At 41.2% G+C, this 21,514-nt stretch overlaps 2 protein-coding genes and 1 pseudogene across 4 annotated transcripts; 1 reads left to right on the top strand and 2 right to left on the bottom strand.

Annotated features, from left to right (window-relative positions):
* Positions 1-225: 225 nt before the first annotated feature.
* On the bottom strand, positions 226-11,973 carry prr14 (proline rich 14). 2 transcript variants are annotated; one of them, XM_021558445.3, is made up of 10 exons: positions 11,616-11,973; positions 10,705-10,870; positions 10,427-10,562; positions 10,259-10,330; positions 8,354-8,397; positions 3,152-6,475; positions 2,915-3,062; positions 2,666-2,778; positions 2,477-2,545; positions 226-2,352 (listed from the first exon to the last, which is right to left on the bottom strand). In XM_021558445.3, exons 2-10 carry the CDS (start codon positions 10,800-10,802, stop codon positions 2,028-2,030), a joined length of 4,329 nt encoding a protein of 1,442 aa, XP_021414120.3. In that variant the 5' UTR covers positions 10,803-10,870; positions 11,616-11,973; the 3' UTR covers positions 226-2,027. The 2 variants fall into 2 exon arrangements, with proteins under 2 accessions (XP_021414120.3, XP_090053093.1); XM_090196967.1 differs by lacking the exon at positions 10,705-10,870 and having other exon boundaries at positions 11,616-11,761.
* A 171-nt stretch (positions 11,974-12,144) lies between these two features.
* Positions 12,145-15,090, bottom strand: cd2bp2 (CD2 cytoplasmic tail binding protein 2). Its single transcript, XM_021558447.3, has 7 exons — positions 14,992-15,090; positions 14,429-14,504; positions 14,087-14,219; positions 13,582-13,739; positions 12,917-13,496; positions 12,712-12,797; positions 12,145-12,460 (listed from the first exon to the last, which is right to left on the bottom strand). The coding sequence occupies exons 2-7, from the start codon at positions 14,501-14,503 to the stop codon at positions 12,350-12,352; spliced, it is 1,143 nt and encodes a 380-aa protein (XP_021414122.2). The 5' UTR covers position 14,504; positions 14,992-15,090; the 3' UTR covers positions 12,145-12,349.
* Positions 15,091-15,181: 91 nt separating this feature from the next.
* Positions 15,182-19,996, top strand: LOC110486677 (sesquipedalian-1-like; annotated as a pseudogene). Its single transcript, XR_016486023.1, has 4 exons — positions 15,182-15,314; positions 16,276-16,384; positions 16,756-17,062; positions 17,173-19,996. The product of XR_016486023.1 is annotated as a sesquipedalian-1-like (transcript).
* The last annotated feature ends 1,518 nt before the right edge of the window (positions 19,997-21,514 follow it).

A 21,514-nucleotide genomic window follows, 5' to 3' on the forward strand; every position in this document is an offset into this window, starting at 1 on the left:
GTGTCACTCTGGAATTTATCGCTGGAAGACTGGTTTATAGTTAACATTCAAGTGATGCCACAGCTATAAATACATTATAAATATTAAGATATTTTGACATTTATCAGTAGCCCAACCAGACTTTTAGCACTTAAGAGTAAGGACTGTAGTCAGACTACCTTCTTCCTGAATAAGAGGTTGGTTCAGAGACGAGAGATGAGCAAGGGGACACAAAATAAGCACTTGTTTTTGAGATAGCATTTAATGGACACGGTTTATTTGCTGACATACATGAGTCCAAGACTGTATGAGTATAAAACAGCAGATTTTTAAAAATCCTGTATAAATTCAAAACAAACTGTGAGGCACTATACAGGGGCCTAACTCCAAAACACTCCCATGTCCACTATCTGTCTCGACCTTGACATTTCACTTTGACCATTTATGAAATGCAACATGAACTTTATTTTTTAACAATGTTATATTTTTATCAGTGAAATAACTACATTTGTATATGTGAGGAACTAAATCTAAATGTCTAATTATAAAGGACAAATTGTGAACTAGGTATAATTAAATCAGGGCAGTGTTTCTGATTTACAGTAATCGTGAAAACTGCCTTTGGTTTTAAATACCAAAAATGTACATTACTTCATTTTGTTTACATTATCATTTCTACATTTACTGTATTCATGTCATTGCCTTACTTTGTATTTTATATTTATACATAGCATGTTGTAAAGATTTTGTAATTAAATGAAAATACATTTACATCAATTTGATCTGAATTAAGTTCCTTTTCATGCTATTTGCCTTATTTACATTAAGTTAATATAGCTACAAATACCTTTTACTTAATATAAAGTCACTCTCTAGTTGTAACAAAAAAATGCATACAAATACATTTATTCAATACAAACCACATAGTAAAGACAAATATTTTCAGAAATATAATTACAAAAAATGTGATGTAATAGAAAAGTAATTTGTATAGACTAGCAATTTTCAATTAAATATTGCTATCAAAACAAATATTACAATCCACAATGATACAAAACATTAAACTGCATTGATGAAAGTATTCATGTTAATGTTTCCATAGAAATACTCATTGGAGTGTCATGATGTTTACGTTCAATTTTACACAACAATTCAACATAGAATTTTTTACAAAAATGTATAAAATGGACAATATACATTTTATTTGCTATAGTTATGATCCGGAGGTGAAGAAAACAATACAATGTAATGTGTATACAAGGCAAGAATTGGCAGGAATAGTCAGGCAACAATTAAAGGCCGGTTCTAAAAGAAAATATGAAGTCTGATTGTCAGAACCAGAAACATTTTCTTACAGCTGTAATTTGGCCAAAAACAGAATTCAACATTCAATATATCTTGAAAGTAGCTGCCATTTGATGCTAGTTGCCAATAACAGGTTTGCACCTACAGCTAAATTGAGAATTATCATCTGGAAATTGTTTGGCTAGTAAGAATCCTTACTTGAGAAGTATGTGCATACAATAACTGCTGTGTAAATATACATTGATGTCAATGGATAATATCCACAAAGATTTGAGTTGCATGTGAGCTTCCAAATGTAGGATTCAGTAGCAAATAAAGCAGAAAGTGTTTAATAATGATTAAAAGGCTGAGGCATTGGCATATTAAGAATACAGATTATCAACAAAACTGAGTGCAGAAATAGTAGCAGTTTTAAATACAAACACTTATGCACTCACTGACCTAAACCAATGATATAAAATGCATTACATCCATAGATAATCAAATATTACAATAACAGTATATTCCATATCGTTATCTACAAATAGTACACAATGAAAATACAAACATTCTTCAATTATCATTTTAAACGACTCAATGGAAGGTAAATAATACACCCCCACAAAAGAAAAACATTGTAAACCATTACAGAAGATGAGGACGAGCTTGATGTTGGATGGAAGGCAACGGGGCTGGGCAATTTGTAATAACAATATTTTCGAAAATGTAAATGTGCTATTGTGTACCCCTTTGATTGGCATTTGTCAACAGATATTCTGGTCAAAAGCTAACCAGGAATCCAGCTGGTCAAGCTTGGAGCAAAGAAGTGAATCAAGCTCCTGCAGATTGAGGGTGGGATGATCTTTAGAAGAGAGGCAACCCCCGCGCTTGGGCCTTCCAAAAGGAGAGCCAACCCCAGCTTTCCTGGGTAAACCACCCCCTGCCCCAGCACCAACAAGTGGCTTCCTTGGCTTTCTGGCCACACCAACCTCTGGGAACTCCACAAAACGCTTCATGCGCTTCTGACCAAGGAGGGAATGAGACCCATCGCGTCGACTGAGTGGCACCTCAAATATGGTCTCCAGCCGTCTGGGACGAAAAAACAAACACAGAGCAAGGAAGTTGTTAATGAAAGGAAAGTTACAGTCAGTCATTACAATGATGATTACATGTACTGTAGGATGAACAATAAGATGCATGAGTGAACAGTAACCTTTCAGGGGGCTTGGTGAAGTTTTTATTAGTGTAGATTTCCTCCAAACTGAACTCCTTCTTCTTCACCCTGTTGGAACACACAACAGATTAGTTGGGGTTTTTGTCATCCATGTCATAACATTTTACGAATACAGGTAGCAAGTTTACCATATACAGGCACACCATCACACACTTCAAATACACATACCTGATAGGCTTGGGCAGGCCCATGGGTGTGAGGTTGTGGAGGGGTTTGGGTAAGGATTTACGAATTCGAATGGATGACACTTTCCTTCGTTCCTCATGTTTGCCAGTTTCCAACTGTGTAAACACCACCACAGTGGTGAAGGTGGGTTAAAGACAGACTCACTTATCTACTCATCTTTGTAACTAATCACATAATGTATGTCATATGTAAATGACATAGTTCACATTAAATATTACGTGGTCAGTGTACCTTAATTTCAGAATCTGACAATGCTTTTTCCTCTCTCATCCCTATGGCTTCGAACTCATTCCTGAAACGGTTTCTGTCCTCCACATTCTGCCCATCCTCCTCATGCTGCTGGCTTGTCTCATTCTCCAAGGGAATCTTTGACAATGCACTGGAAACATGGTGGAATGAATCATTTTTAACTACTGTAATCAAAAAGGAAATATGTATTTTTGAACAAAGGACAAAGTGGTGTTTTACCTGCAAAGGGAGGAGACTGAAGCAGAGGATATGTCTGATGTCAGGTCACAGGGGTCAGAACTGGAGAACAGGTGACATACAGAAGAGCAGGATGGTGAAATGGAAGAGGAAACACTGGAGGGGGAAGGGGAGGTATCATGACTGCAAGCACTACTAGTGGCAGCTTGACTTCCTTTTCGCAATTTCCTGGAGAGGAAGGCCAGGGGGCTTGACAGGAAGCAGGAGGCCCAGACAGAGATGGAAGTGGAGGGTGGCACACCGGGTAACAGGTGGTAGGACGGGTTTCCCAATGAATAGGTCCTTCTTGAGGGAAACACCTCCTTACGCAGGCATAACGGAGCTATCTCCCTCTCAATTTCCACACTAGAGACAGTATGGCGGCGTGGACGTCTGGACGGTGCGGGAGGAGTGGGGACAGGAGGAAAGAGGGAGGGGTGGAGACGGGGTACGGAGAGGATCCTGCCATGCAGAGAGGTGGTCCAGTGGCTGTCATGGTGGAGGAGAGCAGGGATCTCTGGGCAGGAGTAGCTACGCAACAGACGCTTGTTAAGGGTGGTGTTGTTATCTGATGAAAAGTCCATCTGCTCACCAATCGCTGTATTTCTCTCCTCCTCTTCTTCCTGTCCCCTCTTCCTAGTCACAGGCCTGTGCTTCCTACATTGAATCGCTGCTTTCTTTGGCTTCTTTTTTTGCCCCCTCCCCCTGAGCCTCATCTCAGAGGGTACAGGCAGTTCAGAACACTCATCCTCCTTCCCCTGCTCCTCCATCATCGCCTGGTCAACAGTCTTGTTCTGGCCAAGGTTAGTTGGTTCAGAGGCAGTGGAAAACACTTCGACATCAGAGTCCATTGCCACATCATTTCCTTGCAAAGCCATAGAATGTTTCACTATATTTTTGTTCAGCTTGATTGAACATTTGGGATAAGTTCGCACAGGCCAAGGCACAGTTCTCTTTTTTTCTTCAACTGTTATATGATCAAGTTGCAGGGACTGAGTTGTCTCGTCATTGTCCTCTGTGGACGGACCTCGGCTGACTCTCTTACGTCCACCAAGGGGTTCCACAAACCTCTTATCCACCAGTAACGCATCACTGACAGACATTTTATTAGATCCATTCCGACTCTTCTTTGGGCTCTTGCTAGAGTCAGACCCACTCATTTCTGCTCCCCAACCTGCGTCTTTGTGGACAGCCACCACTGCGGTCGTCTGTAATGTCTGTTGTGTAACGTCTGAAGATCTAGAAGCTACATGGACATTGTCATCTTTGCTGGGCTTCAAAGAGTGCAAGTGATCGGCACCAACACCAGTCAGCCCTGAAGACGTGCCAAGCTGTTGGGTTGAGCTTGAGTTATGAGACCTCCTGGATTTATTTTGTTTCGGTGGTTTTAGTGGACGACTCTCTTCTGAAGTGATCTCATTCAACTTCAGACACTTTTGTTGATTTTGAGATGACTCCACTTCAACCACTGGGGAAATCTTCCTCTTCTTACAGATGTATTTTTGCTGATTTTTGGATGCCGTTTGAGGCCACTCGGAGACGGGCAGTTCATGATTTTCTTTCATCAAAGCGGTTGTCATGGTAGTTACCATTTCCATATTACATGCTGAACTAGAGTCAGTGTCACCATAACTCAAGGCACTGGTCATACCCCTACTATTGCTGGCTGCTATGCTGTTGTCACACAAACTGTCATTACTGTGCTCTAGCACACTCCCATTACTTGAAGTGGCCATTACTGTGAGAGACGTATTTTTCTTAAAACGCCCACTTCGACCTCTACCTTTGTCCTTAGTCACCTCCATCAGAGGTACATGTGTTTCAGAGGGTTTTTGAGTGGTTTCAATGTATACGGTAGAACTCTGGCTAACCCGAAGCAGCACCCTACTTTTAAGAGACTGAGATTTAGAAGTTGCACACGGTTTTGATCCAACCCCCGGCTGGACAAGTTCTACATCACTTGCGTGCTCTACCGATGTTAATGTGTAACTTTCTAAATCAACAGCTACCGTTTCTTCTTCTGTGACCTCTTCACATCGCTCTCTTTTCATCGGTTTCACTCTTTTCTTTTTCTCTGCATCTCTCTTGATCGCTGTAAAAGGAGTTGCTCTGCATCTCCTCTTAACTTCCTTTGCTGAGCCTGCCATATAGCCTTGCTTTCCCTCACACTCATCTATCTGCTTTTGAAGACACTGACTGACTGAGGCACAGTTGTTCAGTGTTGTGTTTACAGGTTTTCTGGGACTTTTCCGGATAGATATATGTGACTGTGAACCACACACCAACATGTTTCGGTCTTGAGGCAGACCAACAGCTTTTATGCTGTCATCATCTGCCTGGCATAGACTCGCAGAAGGGGTATTGTAGATAGAGGAAAATGGACTAGATGTTTCACTGTCAATACAGTCCCAGATTTTGTACTCTACATACGATTTTGTGGCAAGCCGTTTAGCCTTGGGCTCACAGATTCCTACTTCAGCTGGCAAACTAGAGATGCGGTCTGCTTCAGATGCGTTAATTGCAGCAGAGGGACTGCTCTGTGATGCAGCTTTGTTTAGAAAAACACATTTTCGGCGCAATGGTCTCCGGTGAGCCCCTGTCAAATCCACCTGCTCCTTCATTTGAACAATGAGAGACAGCTTGGACCCACATGAGGAACTTGAGGGGTCAGGGGGTTGAAATGACATGGAAGAGCATGAGTTGAACTGGGACTCCGTTGATACAGAATCACACTTGATACTGCTTCTGAGTAGAGGACTACGCTGCATACAAGGTAATGAATCATTATTATTGGTCTCCTTTTCTGAGCTGTTTGACATATAGGTGTCCCTTTGCGCATCTCCAGGTGGCATCATATTTTGTTTCCCCTCAAGAGAAAACTCATCCTCTTCTGGAGTGCCGTGGGTTTTTAGATCCATGCTGAACTTTAAGTGTTTATGAGAGGCAGGGTCATTTCCTCCTCTTCCAGCTTCCAAGTGTTGCACTGTGCCAGAGGTTAGCTCATACCCAGGTACTTGTTGGTGAGAACTATGAGAGGTAGAGGAGACGTCTACATCTGGTTCAGGTGGGGAGCCATTGGGTTTGAAAAGTCGGACGGGACTCATGACAATCTGTGTGAAACTGGCCATCTTGGATTTAAATGACTGAAACAATGGGCCAATCACCCATCGCTTGACAGAGGTCGGGCTTCCAGGGGACTTTCCACAGCCAACCTCCATGCCTGATTGGTTGAAATCATGTTCAGTCTTGTCAGTAGCATTTACATCTAAAGTTAATGTGGAAGAGGATGGAATCGCTTTGTTATTTGAGCCTTTTGTGTCTTTGTTCCTACAATGGAAAGAAACAAAAAAAAACACATGAACAGAGAAAAACAACACTATTGTACAAAATACAGGTATGTTTAACAAACTACAATTAGGTGGAATGGTATTATTCATCCAAACTAAGGCTAGGCACTACCAGCTTGTTTTTATGAATACTTATGAATGAATCTTAACCAAATAATTCCCTGACTAGTACCCCTACCTTAAACTACAGTTGGGGATATGAAGAGGTTGAACGTAATCAGACAAGCCTTCCCCTAATCTGAAATGTTAACTCCATCCATTTCACTTCATCTATTTTTCCTCCATCCTTTTTCATCCCAAAAGAGATCAACCTGGCCAACTGAGCAACACCATCCATGATCACTGATCTCACTAGGCAGGTTTCCATTGACCCAGGTTTATTTGACAAAAGCAATGCCGCAACAAAAAAACATTAACATGTAATTAAAAACAGTAGCTATAGGAGAACGTTTCTAAAGAGCGACAACATTTGTATCCGTTCGACAGGGGGCGGATTATTCTTTTTGTTAATCTTTATTGCAACAAATCATGGAAATAATTTTCAGAATAAATTATTGCTGAATAACTTAAGGTACGTGATGTCATCACATAACTATAAAGCTCCACTCAACATTTCATTCTAAATGCCTACTGTTTTCTAAATGTATTATTCAACTATGAAAATAATGTTTCTTTGCAGGATAAGATTGGTCTTGACTTTCAAGAAAGCCTGAATTGCTTCGCCTTGCTTTTCTGATCGGCTGGATGCAAGTTTCACCATTCAATTATTTCAGATCTACAGGAGTGCAGCTTTCACAGTGGCACATGAGAATTATATGAGAGGTTCCCTAACTTTTGGGGGGAGGGACCCCACCATGTAAATAAAGTGATAGAATCAACGGCCAAAGTTCACTTTTTTTCCATTGGGACTATGACAGTCTATTACAAATCTGTCCGACAGTGCTTTTGATAATATTTAAATCTGACGGAAGTATGGTTTGAAGTGACTGAAATGCACCAGAAAGGTATTGGGAAGTTCAAAAGATCGGCAATCATTTTGTATGATCTTTTCTGTAGAAAATACTATCATTGGTGATGTTCTTTTCCTCCCAGTCTTATTTAGTGCCTGGTCTTGTCCACTCTGTTCTAATGAGTCCTGCGCGGATTGTGGGCATCGTAGAGGGAAACAAAGTTGCATCTTTCAGTGATGGGGTCATAATATGTTGTTGCTTAAACAGTTCAAAAGACTTCACCATATTTGTAAAAAATAATAATAATACAGAAACCACTGTTTATTACAACTGCATCTAGCAGCTATCGGAGGTTACTGATGTAACCCCGGTTCTATGAACCAAGAGCAATTTTATTTATTTTTATCTCAGAGTTTCTCACGACCCCATTTTCAAATCAGGTGACCCCGCATGGGGTCGCGACCCCTAGTTTTGGAAACGCTGTATAAGAATGTGGCAAATAGTCAATTATTGAATTCTATGCTTTTGAAGGCCACACAAAACATGAAACAGATGGGTTGGAGGGCATACAGGCAATAACCAATTTAATAATGCGCAATTTGCCTAAATGATTAACGGAAAGACTTCAACCACTTCTTTTATAGGTGTGACGGAATTACGTCCAGCTGTTTTTAAATCGACACAAGATAGTTAATTGGAAACGCACCGTAGCAGGCAAATGTTGCATCTATTTTCTATGCAAACTTGCTAAATGTTGACAAAAATCACTTGATAGGTTAATCGAAACAGCCACTGACTGAATCAATTTCTCCACCCATGGTAAAACACTTGGTTTCTAGACATTTGAACAAATAAAGTCATATGCACACAAAAAAACATTGAACTTCTATGTAAGTCATCATACTCACTTAGACATTTGACATTCAGATGCAACATTGAGATCCAAACCGCTCTGCAAAGTAAGTAAATATTTACATCATAAACATATCCACATAGTGTAATCACTTTGCCAATAATTGCCTCTGCTTTAATCACGCATAGTGACCATGAAAAATAAATAGGTTATTAAAGATTTTATTAAAAAAAAATGTTTTGTTGTTGTTTGGTTGCAAAATGGCTTTTATAGAGACAGTGTCAATCTGCAATAAAACGGATTGTTAATGTAAACATCACTGAGGATGTCTGGCTAGTTAGGTCAGTCATGTTTGCAGACACTAATTATTGCTCCTTGCTGTGCATCTCTAAGATGCAGCAGACCGTGTAAGAGGATTAATTTACATCTTTCTACCGTTTACACCACATCACTGTGTAGGGCACTGTACAACCAAAACACAGTGCACTAGGGTTGGGCCATGTCTGGAATAACACATGGTCCTGTCCAAACGTTGTTGATATACGATCGTATCGTCTATTTTCTCTCTCAGGAAGGGGGGGTTACAAAATGATTTACAAATTGGTAGGGCTGTTTCTCATGTACATTAAAAAAAACTCAGATATTAGTTATATTAGCCTGCTGTGAACCATCCGGAGGTGTGGGGGTAAATGGGAGTCAGAGGGGCGGGGGAACTCAGGGAATCCCTGCCGACGTCACAGGATTATTACCGGCGCAGGTGAAGGCACAGAGACAATTACGCACAGGGGGAAAAAAAGAGAATAGTGGGAAACGCGGGAGGGGAGGAAGGAACGGACAAAGAAATAAGGAGAAATATAGAACGAAGAAACCAGAAACGGACAGAAGAGGACATCGAAAGACAAAGAACGGATTAAAAGATAAAGAACGTGAGTGATTCCCATAATCGCGAGTCAATGTCAAGCTAAGCCACAAAAGAGACTATTTAATTTGTTGATTATCGAAAGGCTCATTGGTGTGTAAGTAAAGTGCTCTGAACCGAGCTAGGATTTTGTTTCCTTTATTGAACCGGCCGAGTGCCATTCTGTGAACATTAAATACATCACTTATTTTTGCAACATAAAAACCTGACTCTTCCTCTGTTTACGCCACCGCATAGATCGGAACCCTCTGGACTGATCACACTAGCTTTTAACAAACTAATATTATAGCCGTACTAATCGTAGGCTATTGTTATTTCATCTTGATCACCTGGGTAAGAGCATTTGCGACATTCTTCCATTAGGCTACATTCCAAAAGTAGACCACAAGCGAAGGGAAAAAGTGAGTGCGTAGATGGAAGGAGAAGGAATTATACATCGAGCAAATTGATGATGCTGTTTGTATGTGGCTGCTATGAAAGTGAACCGTTTGTGCGGGTGATACTGGGTGTATTAATTCTGCCGACTCTTTTGAGAAACTTTTATTAAACGGAAGCAAATGGAGCGAAACAGGTATAAACCTACCTGAATTTGTCCAATTGAAACTCTTGTTTGCAACTGTTTGGACTAATGATTACACCAAGATCAGCTAGATGCAGGCAAGTGTGCAAGGAGGTATTTAATGTGTCACTCTCTGTAACCTTGATAACTCCAATTAGTTGCGCAGCCTGTGCACGCACCAACATTATAAACTTTAATTCGTAGGCTACGCTGTAGCAACCTCATGATGGGTATAGGGAAAATCATGTGGTAGTATCATGTAGTAGCCTAAAGCTATCAATGTTAAATTGAGCTGGCTAAATTGAATATGAATGACAGTGACCCAATATGCTGTCATAGAAATAAGGCCATGCCCATAAAAATGTAATAAATTGTCCACCCTAATCTTAAATCAGCACCGACCACCACTGATGTACAGACAGATTATCTAGAGTGGATACAGTAGAAAGCGGCCCATGCACAAATAGACATTTATTGCATACCTTTTTTAGCAGTTGTTTGTGGGGGGGATCAACTCTCATTAGCTTAACTGACAGGGACTGAGACACTTGCATCTAAGGATCAGAAAGGAGTGAACTGATTACCAAACAAGACCCTTTTAAGTAGCCTATAATATCTAAGAAACCATTAAGACTTAAACATGAAACTACCACACTGCTCTCCCTCTTGGCAGGGGATGTATTTTGTCTGGACTCTGCCACTGTGTCTTTGGGCTCCTGCTTCTTCGGTGTCTTCTGAATGCGCCCACTCCTCCTCCTGTCACCAGGCTTTTTGCCATCTTCACAGCTGTGGGAGAAGAACAGTTATGGTTTGGACTCTTCACCAGTAGCTCTCAGTAATTGCGATGGTTGTTAAAAACATGGGTTTCAAACAAGCAAGAATATAAATAGGGGGAAGAGGAAAGCAAAAGGTGGGAGGGGAACTATACCTGGGGGTGATGGAGGAAAGAGGGAGAAGGTGGGGTGGAGGTTCGCTGTGAGGGGGATTACAGAAAGGGGTTGGGGGAACCTTGGCATCTCCCTCCATTGGTCAGACTATTTAGGGGAGCCAGGGAACTAGATCAACATCCTCACTCTCCCCCTATCTGTCTTTCTCTGTAAAGACAACAGAAATAAACATGCTGGACATCAACATGTGAAACATTTGATAAACATGCTTTTATCTCATTTCCAAATTAAGTAGGCAGTGACTGGCTTGCTTGCTTGCTTATGGTATATGTTCAACAATTGCACAGTAAACATTTGTGTAAAATGTACACAAATGGAAAATGTTAGCTAGCTTGTGGTTTTATTTTCATCCAGCTAACAACACATATATAGATCACCTTCTAGTTTAACCTTTCCAGAATGAACAATAAAACGTGATTTGATTAGTTTTACCTTGTCAGCTAACAAATACGCGAATAAGCCACTAATAGTTACACGTATTTGTTCAAATGCATAATTTTTGCCTCCTATTGACAATATATAATTTTCGTGCACTCTTTTGAACAAAGCACATTATTGGTGTTGTCATGGGGATGGTACACCGGTGGAGGCCACTTCTACAAGAGCTCGTTATTCGTTAACTAGCAGTAGATCTGTGTTGTGCATATCGTGAACTTCAACGCAATAGCCAGCTACGGTCTGTGGTCGTCAGCTAGCTAAGTTGGCTTGGTAAAGTCGGGTGAATTCAACCATTTCAAGGAGGATAACGTAAAATGACGGTAGGGTGAGTATTAGTAGCTAGCTACGTTAGCTAACGTTCGCAGCCAGCCAATGCACTGCTGTGATAACGTTATAGTCATAAACATTAAAAATATGCATATTTTATGAAGCCAACTTGAAGTAGTAAACTTACCGCACCGCCCCAACTATTTGCTAAGAAAGATATTACGTTTTGTTATAATATAATTGTGTACAGACATCTTTAACGTAAACACCACGCAGGACGGCGCCCAAGTTGAACCATTTCACAAATGTCGGTTCATGATCAAAAGTTCCACTGGCACACCGACCAAGAAACCAATCAGAGGGAAGCGTTCACATGGAAGAAATCCCTCCAGAAAATCTAACCAATGAAGGAAAGCTATAAACGTCTCTCAACCAACTGCATTCTAGTGAAAGGATCTTGTTAGGTAAGGACGGCCAACAGAAGTCAGAAAGCAGTCTTTGTCCTCGAGTGATGTATATTAGAACCAATCAGAAAGACGGAAAGTAGCTGGTTCAGAAGCCAGTCTAATACAAAATGTTATTTTAGCAAATTTGTCTAACTGCTCTTAAAACCAATGTAACACTATATAGAAACCCAAAAAATATTTAGTAAAATGATTTAGCAATGTTTCAAGACCTTGCTTGTAGGCTTAGCAGCAGACAAGAAATAGACCATATAACATGTCAATTTGTTTATTTTAAAACAGTAAGGCTACATACAATAAGAGATCAGATAACAGAGAATTTGGATGTGTGTGTGAGCGACTATCATTGGTATTTATTAAGATCCCCATTAGCCACTGCAAACGCAGCAGCTACTCTTCCTGGGGTCCACATGAAACAACATAATACATAACATTATTAGTCAAGAACTCATCATGGTCATGTGTAAAGATCAAAGTCTAGTCTCTTGGAATTGTAGAATTGAGCGCTTCCCTGTTCAATCCTCCTGCAGTACACACCATCTTTGAAATAGCCCTCATCCACCCAGCCCTGAAAGAGACAGAAAATAGGGATTACTGGACAGAACCGGCCTGGCCTAATCCAGTATAACCAGGTACAGGATCATAAGGGAAGAAGGAAAATAAACTGTGTGACCACCAGGAAAACAGACCAGTAACAGAATGGCAGGTACTGTTGATGTTCCTACCCATAGGACAGGTAATAGAGCAGAAGTACAGATACTACTGCCCTTAATTTATTGTCCATTATACTGTAATTGAAAATAGAGAGACAATTCAAACCTGCATCTGCTGACTGCTGAAGGGGCCGTAGAGTTCAGAATTCTCCTCTGTGTCCCATTTATACTCCCACATCACCTCATCACTCACTTAAGATAAACAAAATATGTTTACACATACATCTCAAAAGTCAACAAAAATAGCACCTGTAATAGTAGTGTAAATGGTTTGGAACCAGCTGAACGCAAACCAATTTACTCTCACTAACCCGTCTCATCATCCTGATCCTCTTTGTCCGGAGCTTTGACACTGTGCTTCTCGTCAATTTTGTCTGCAAACATGTCAAGCTCATCTTCTTCCTCCTCCCCATTTAAACTCCTCCCCACTGATTGCTGCTGGCTCTTCCCTTTCAGTGTGTAGGCCAGCTTTTCATATGTCTGCTGGTATATTTCAAACACTCCACTCCCAACCAGTCTGTCTGCCAGTGCCGTGAGCCTGTCCAGTTTTTCGGTATCCCTATTTGTTTCTTCTGCTTTCCCGTTCTCTCCCCTCTGCTTTCCCTTCTTATGCCCACCTAGGCCTCCAAGCCGGCGAAGCCCTGCGGCAACAGTCTCCCCAGGTAATAGCAACTCCAACACAGCCTCTGTGAGCTGATGCTGGCTGAAGGATGCCAGGGGGTCTTCAACTGGCTCCTTTTCCTCTTCCATGTCTTCCTCTTCGTCACTGTCTGCCTGCTTCTCCTCTCGCTGTTTCTCTTCTTCTGCCTCATCTTCATCCCCCGCTCTCCTCCTCCTCTTGGCTGCCAGACCTTTCTTCTTTCGTTTAGTAGGTTGCTCTCTTATTTTCACCTAAAGAGCGAGACAAATACCATACTTCACTGTGTGTAACATTTCTGCAGTGAACAACTAATCAAATAACTAAAGACACAGTTACCCAGTCAATGTTGTCAAGCCAGTTGTCCCTGATCTCCTCATCCTTTTTGACGTAGTAGTTTCCTTCAGAGTCAAAGTGCCCTTCTTGCATCTCCTCATCCAGGTTAAAGGGTGTGATGGGAACTCCCTCGTCACAGTTAATTGTTGCCCCCTCCTGACCTAAAACAAAACATGCACTTTTAGACATTAACAGTTAGACTCAGCGATATGACAGATGCAAAAAACTAAACAGCATGGTGGATCAAATTGCCTAACAGCTAAGAGTGTTGAAGTGCAACGCTCAACTTCTCCGCTGATTTGGTCCTGTGGCTACCACATTGTAATGGGTAAGGCGAACGCGTGCACATGTGTAGATACTGTGTGTGACTGTGTGAGGGAAGTCTTGCGTCTTACTCATCCCAATATCTGCAGTGCTGCTTGTGGCAATGCCATTTCTCAGAGTCTACCATTAAATGACTGGAGTGCCAGGTCTCAGTTATGAAGACAATCAAATGGGTAAGACAAACCTTCCACATCGTCACTGGCCAATATGTTGTATTTGCTGCTCTTATCTCCATCTTCTTCCTCGTCCTCCTCGTCACTGTCCAGAGAATGTTTCCCCTTGAACCTGGAGCCCGGCCCAACCACATCCTCACATAACTGGCGAGATCCCAGGTGAGATAAAGCAAACTGGTCAGTATAGAAAACCCTCAAACAAATACCTCTAGCTAACACAAGTAACTGAAGAATTCTTACATCAAAAAGCATATTTGTGTTGGTCAGATGTAATTCGTATGTCCCACTCTATGCTGTTAAAAATTAATGTAACACTGTACTTAAGATCTGAGAACAAGTGTTTGTGGCAGCACCTTTTTCTTTGGAACGTCCTCATCCAACAACTCTCCACCATCGCCGTCCCCAAACGTGACTTTTCTTTTTGACATTCTGTTGATGACAGAAGAGAAAATAAATCTAAATGTACATGTTTGTAGTATACATGTCTATATATTACTGTACTATAATGAACCAAATGGAAGCAATCTTCTTAGCTAACTACTGCGCTAGCTAACGAAGGTTAGTTAGCGAGCTAACCATTTACTGAAGCCTTTGAAAAAGTATGTTATCAATATTTAAGCGAATACACTATTCCACGTGACGTTAACTTAGGTGATACGATTATCTCCACAATAGTGTGACTACTACAGCTATAGCTAGGTAAATTTGTTTTGTTTTGCTAGCTGACTAACGTTACAGTACTAGCAGGTACCAAGAAAACAACGACACGTGCAGAGTTGGTAAGTAACGTTAAAGGAGCGTAAGTTAGCTAGCTTCACAACACCTTGCATGTATCTGAGGATGGATAAGGATAATTAACAATACCAAAAATACAACATGTATTTAAATGCAGATAGCTAAGGAAAACAAAAACTACCTCGCTGGCTATCGATACGAAAAGTCTGCAAGCGCCAATCAACTAAGCAGGAAGTGATGTCGAACCTGATGCGTACAGTTCTGCGGCGTGTTCAAGAGGTGTCACGGTCACAAAAAGTTCTCTATAAACAATTCAAAACGTTCAGCACCACAACGGGGTGTATTCAGAGTCTGTTCGTTTCGAAGTGTTTAAATCTTATGTAACGAATCCATGCAAGGCCATTTCATGGGTGTTTGGGGGGTATTTACCCCTAGAGACCAATTTATTGAAGGCTAATGACACTCCTCCTTTTCTTATGAGCCTTGTGTTGTTACCATGTTCAGGTAAGCATCATAGTATTTTTATCATCTTTGGGCTTCTATGATTTCAGTTTTTCCTTGGTCGAGGTCAAATAACTCTCATTGTTTTCTAGTCCTTTTTTTTTATTGTTTATAAAAATGCTTAATTTCAATAGGTAAAAACTGCAATGATAAAGCTCTGTTTATGTGGCTCTGGCCCTCATGACCACTCATGTTAATGTAGTGGCGCTATAGGGTCCAACTAGGCCTTAATGAGAGGATTCATTCTTGGTTATGAATCAATCACCAGAGAAAGTAAGGAACATTTAATCAACTTCAAGAACACATTTAATACAATTTGATATAGTAAGACTTTTTTCTAAAGCATCACTGAGGAAATTAACTTAACATTTTACACAGAACAGGGAAGTGAGGAAGAACACCCCCTCAATGTATACTATCTGGGTAGAAGGTGTGGACTTAAGCGTAGAGGGGAGAGAGAATATTGTGTGTCAGGGTTTTGTTTCAAGGAAGTGGGTTGAGTTATTTATATTTCAACACTTGTCCTCTAGTACCCAGTGAAGGACCTGTGTTCGTAACCTGAAACTTTATATTTAAACATTGTCTTATTTTAGATGTGTTGCAGTGAACACAAACTACTGTGGAAATTAGACTGAGAGGAACAAGTGAAGGTTTATGGCAGAAAATCTAAAACATATACAATTGGATGGATAGAGAGTGACCCTGAGAGGTAAGCTTGGATGACACATTACTCCTCCGCTAGACTGGCAAGAGATAGAGATGGAAATTGTGTGTAGATTTAAGATCATTGTCATAAAGAATGGACTAGTTGAATACAGGATGATGGCAACTGGTTACTGGCAATGTTTCTTCTTTACTGGTAAAAAAGAAAGGAGGTATGACAGACAAACAAGGCTCAAAGGTTATGTGTTTGTACTACTGGTGCTGGATTGATATTATCAAGGATGCCTTTCATCCTCTAAAGGATCCTCTCTTTGTTGGAGAACGTTGTAATGAAGATCCATGAGAAGATTTTAACCCATTACCTATCCTGCACCTCACCGATAGATAAAGAAGGTTACCTCTACAAAAAGGTATTGTAAAACTTGACAGACACAAGCAAGAGACAAATTACATTATCAATATATATCAATATGCTGTGAGATTCTGTTATAACACAGTCTTCTCTTGGCCTTTTGCGTCTCCCTGTCTAATAATAATTATTATCAATGTCAACCCCCCCCCTATTGATATATCACTGACATAAATAGAACATTGAAATGAAGGGCTTTGATTTGATTTGAAATGGAGGGCTTGTATAATGGCACTCATTTGGGTAAAATTATCTCTATCTATTCTCACTCTTTACAACTTCCCTTCATCAACAATATTGTTACTTACTCCTCCCGTTCTCCATCTTTCACCCCACCACCCTGGCATCCTCCTCTTACACATACCACATCAGAAAGAGAGGACCTCCTCCCACCAGAGGCGCTGGTTTGTCCTGAAAGCCAATCTCCTGTTCTACCAGGAGCGTCCGGCAGATCGACACCTGCTGGGGGTTATTGTCCTAGAGGGCTGTGCTGTCCAGCGCTGTGAGTCTGAGGGAGGACTGTTTGCCTTCTCCATGGTGTTCAGAGGTTCAGGGCTGAAAACCTACGGGCTTGCTGCTGAGGACCAGCTGGGCCAGGAGAGCTGGGTCAAAGCCCTGCTCACAGCCAGCCACTGCTACCTTTCACTGCTGGTCAGAGACCTGGGGAAGCAGTACGAAGGTGAGTGTGTGGAGAAAGTGTGGTGTGTGTGTGTGTATTGTTGTATTCATGCTTCAAAAATATGTGTTCCTTTCCTGCCTCTCAACCTCTATTATTTTGTCACTAAGCAGAGGCTAAACGCCAAGCTGGCCCTGCTGAATCCCATCCACGAACCACTGTGACTGGTCCAGGCTCAATGTGCCTTACCCAATCCATGACTTACCTGAACTCATGCTCCTCCTCCTTCCTCATGCCAGAACCAGAGAGGAGAGAAGGGGGAAGCCACAGTGCCAGTAATCTATTACAAGCCCCTCCAATCCCCAGCAACGTAATCAATAAGAGGTCCCCTAAGCATTGGCCCAAGAGAAACGCACATGTCACACCGATAAATGGACCAGCACCACCATATGGGGAATGGCCACAAGTGGACTGATCCTCTAGAGGATTTCACCAAGCTACATGATTACTATGGAGAGGAGGTGAAGCAGCTGAGAGCTGATTGGCTGAGGAGGAGGCAGGAGGAAGAGGCGCAGCTTGAGGAGGATCTCATTGACCTGAGTGAACACTGACCCACAGAGATCAGACAGTCACCACTCTGGTTATTTTGATGAGGATTTTGGTGTGAATGCCAGTAATCTGAAATAAGAAAGTGCCTTTATAATTTGAGGAACTAGAGCATTAAAGAAGAACTAGTCACCTGTGTATACATCATGATGGGATTATAGTCCTATGAGGTTGATGGTGAGCCTAAAAATGTCTTGTCACAAAGCAGAGACTCATCATCAAACTCATAAGACTATCACCCATAGTGGTGTTGCAACCGGATGCATCCGGTTGTCAGGGATACAGCCCTGATGTGGGAACTCTGCTCGGGTGTTTCTTTTGCACCTGCTACATTAGGTTATAGGACTATAATCAGCTCATGCTGTATACACAGGTGACCTGTTCCTCTTAAACTCTCTAGTTGCTCAAATGATAGTCACTTTCTTATTTCAGAGTACTGGCACGCCTACTGGTTTGTCTGTTACTGTTTGTAAATTATCATTAAAATCACTGGTATATTTTCTAGGTAATATTGATGGTAAGTGTGAAGCTTAACTTTCTGTCAGCAATCAGGGTAGTTATGCAATATTGAAGCAAAGAGCTTCCAGTCGAAGCTCGCATCCACTACAATACCATGGTGCTTACCTACGGAATAGCAAGATAAACTGCCCCTCTCTACCTTCAGGCTATGCTCAAAACCTACACCCCAACCCGAGCACTCCATTCTGCCACCTCAGGTCTCATGGCCCTCCCACCCCTACAGGAGGGCAGCTCCCGATCAGCCCTGTCCAAGCTCTTCTCTGTCCTGGCACCACAGTGGTAGAACCAGCTTCCCCCTGAAGCTAGGACAGCAGAGTCCCTGCCCATTTTCCACAAAATCTGAAACCCTACCTCTTAAACAGTATCCTCACCTCGACCCCCCCCCCCCCCCCCCCCCCCACACACACAAAAAAACCCAACAACAACACAGTAACACTTCATCAGCGCTTGACCCCCCCTTCTAGCTCTGCTTCTACTGATAGCTATGTTATTGAGGAAATATGTACTTTATATTCCTGTGATATATGGTTGTCCCACCTTGCTATCTTAAGATGAATGTACTAACTGTAAGTAGCTCTGGATAAGAGCGTCTGCTGAATGACTCAAATGTAAAACATCCTTGTGATGTGTTAAACTTCATATATATTGATGTGTTGTTACACACTGTCAAGTAAAGGCTTCACATCCCCGTTTAATAAGTTACAGTGCAGCACTATATAATTAGGTGTATATCCTTCATGTTAAATGTATCCATTATTTTTAAGCAACTTTAATGCGCCAAAAGTTGATGCAGCTCAGCCATGCTGTACCACCAGAGGGTGCTACAAACACTAGCTGTGAATTAAACCATTAATGTCCACTGATTAAAAAGTGTGACAAGACTCAGTTTAATTAAATCATAATATTGAGACATAATAGACATAATAGAGAGACATAAGTATCAAAGAGCCCTCTCTGGTATTGCCCTGATGGGACATCCATCCACCAGCCAACATGTAACACATTCAGTTGAAAAACCAAGAGATGAAAAGTGAGCTAATATTAATATTTGGATCTGGGTTCTGAGATAAGGATATATGGGGATTAATATAATGTACACTAGTGAGACACCAGTGGTAAAATAAACAAGTTACATATTTAAGAATATCAGATCAACGGATCAAACTGAAATTCACACGGTGGCAGGTATCCTAGCGGTAAAGAGCATTGGGCCAATAACCCAAAGGTTGCTGGTTCAAATCCCTGAGCTGACTAGGTGAAAAATCTGTGAATGTGCCTTTGAGCAAGGCTCGCATCCATATTTGCTTTGGGTCAGCTAAAAGTTGAAACTTTAGCCTTTTAAGTTGAAGTGTGAAAGTGGTTTTCTATGTGCGTCTCAAAGATGAGACTTTGGCATCACCACATAGCAGAAATTCATACCAATCATCTAGAATGTGATAGATTTGTCCAGGGGAGCATGGAAGTGTGTCACCTTACACAAAGCACATACATCTGTATATTAACACCTCCTCACACTGTGACAGGATATAAACAAGCCATAGGGTGTAACCCAGGGCTGTTCAATTCCCTTCCTGGAGGGCCAAAACACTTTGTTTCTGCCTGGTAGTTAATCGCACTCACCTGGTGTCCCAGGTCTGAATTAGTCCCTTATTAGAAGGAGAGGATGAAAGTCAGAAGTATTTCGGCCCTCCAAGACCGACATTGAACACCCCTAGTAACCTGTCTTATAATACAGTAGGCTATGTGCACTCTATATAAGGAAGTATGGGGTCCTGTTACAGAACTGTGTGTAGATAATGTATGGTACACCATATGACCAAGCATCCTGGAATGTAACTTCCCTGGTTAAATAAACTAAAGGATCATTAAAAATGACTTTACTTTACACTTTACCATGGCAATAACAAGGCAGATCAGAGGTCATAGAACAACACAGACAACCGACGGCAGGTTACAGGCCCTACCCTAGTCTCCCGACACTGGGGAAGCTTCTCACCTGTCTGGCGGCACTTTGGGTTTAAGTTGTTTAAAATTTTTACAAAATCAAAGACACCAGACTGGAATATATAAAAACAACTAGAATAGTGGATGAACTATGGATGGACAGTTTTAAAATTGATGATGAGTGGGGGGGGGGGGGGTCAGACAAGTTTCCTTTGCTATTTTGGTCTTTCTCAGCTGTCCCTCATATATATTCTCCTAAGAGCTCCTCCTGCACCCTCAGTCCCCCTCCCTGTGATCCCCTCCAACATGGCATTAGGAGTGGAGCACTTGAGGAGGGAGAGAGAGCTGTTGTGTGTGTTTTTGTTTATGAGTCCACAAGGAAAAATGCTATTTTAGGCTTACGGGTTAGGTTTTGGGTTAGGGTTACAATTGGGGTTAGGGTTACAATTAAGGCTAGGAGTTATGGTTTGATATAGGTTTAAGGGTAGGGGTTTAGGAATAAAGTTAGGGCTATGGTTAGGTTCAAGGTTAGGGTAAATAGGATTTAGGATGGGAATCAATTCTTTGGTCACCACAAGGATAGCAATACAAAACTGTGTGTGTGTGGGGGGGGCAAGTCTGACTTTCTGTGTGTGGCACTATGAAAGCAAATGAAAGTGTGTGCATCACTAAAGTAATAATAAAACCTAGGAGAAAAGGCATTGGTCAGAAGTTGACAGTGCCTGAAGTTTCTTGGGTTTTTGTCAAAGGTTAACAACATGAGGTTGGATTTAGGGAGTATAGTTTCTTTAGCACTCCTGCCACTGATGGTAAAACCTATTAATGGGACCCTTGTACTAATCAAATTAGCAAAATTTTAAAAATCCCTATAAAAATCTGTCTGTTTAAGCTTGAGATATCTGAATTGTTTTGGGATGGGATGGGCTGCGTCTCCAAACCATACGTTAGATACCATTCCATAAAATCCGCTCCAGCCATTACCACAAGCCTGTCCTCCCCAATTAAGGTGCCACCAACCAACTGTGATACAGTATATATATATATATATGATGACAGTTTTGCACGCTCTTGGCATTATATATATAATTATGTAGAAAATAAAGGAAAAACCCTTGAATGAGTAGGTGTGTCCAAACCTTTGACTGGTTATTTATTGATATATATATATATATATATATATATATATATATATATCAATAAATAACCAGTCAAAGGTTTGGACACACCTACTCATTCAAGGGTTTTTCCTTTATTTTCTACATAATTATATATATAATGCCAAGAGCGTGCAAAACTGTCATCAAGGCAAAGGGTGGCTACTTTGAAGAATCACAAATATAAAATATATTTTGATTTGTTTAACACTTTTTTGGTTACTACATGATTCCATATGTGTTATTTCATAGCGTTGATGTCTTCACTATTATTCTACAATGTAGAAAATAG

Source organism: Oncorhynchus mykiss, chromosome 13, assembly GCF_057628025.1.
Source record: "Oncorhynchus mykiss isolate SJ-2025 chromosome 13, ASM5762802v1, whole genome shotgun sequence".
NCBI classification, from domain to species: Eukaryota; Metazoa; Chordata; class Actinopteri; order Salmoniformes; family Salmonidae; genus Oncorhynchus; species Oncorhynchus mykiss.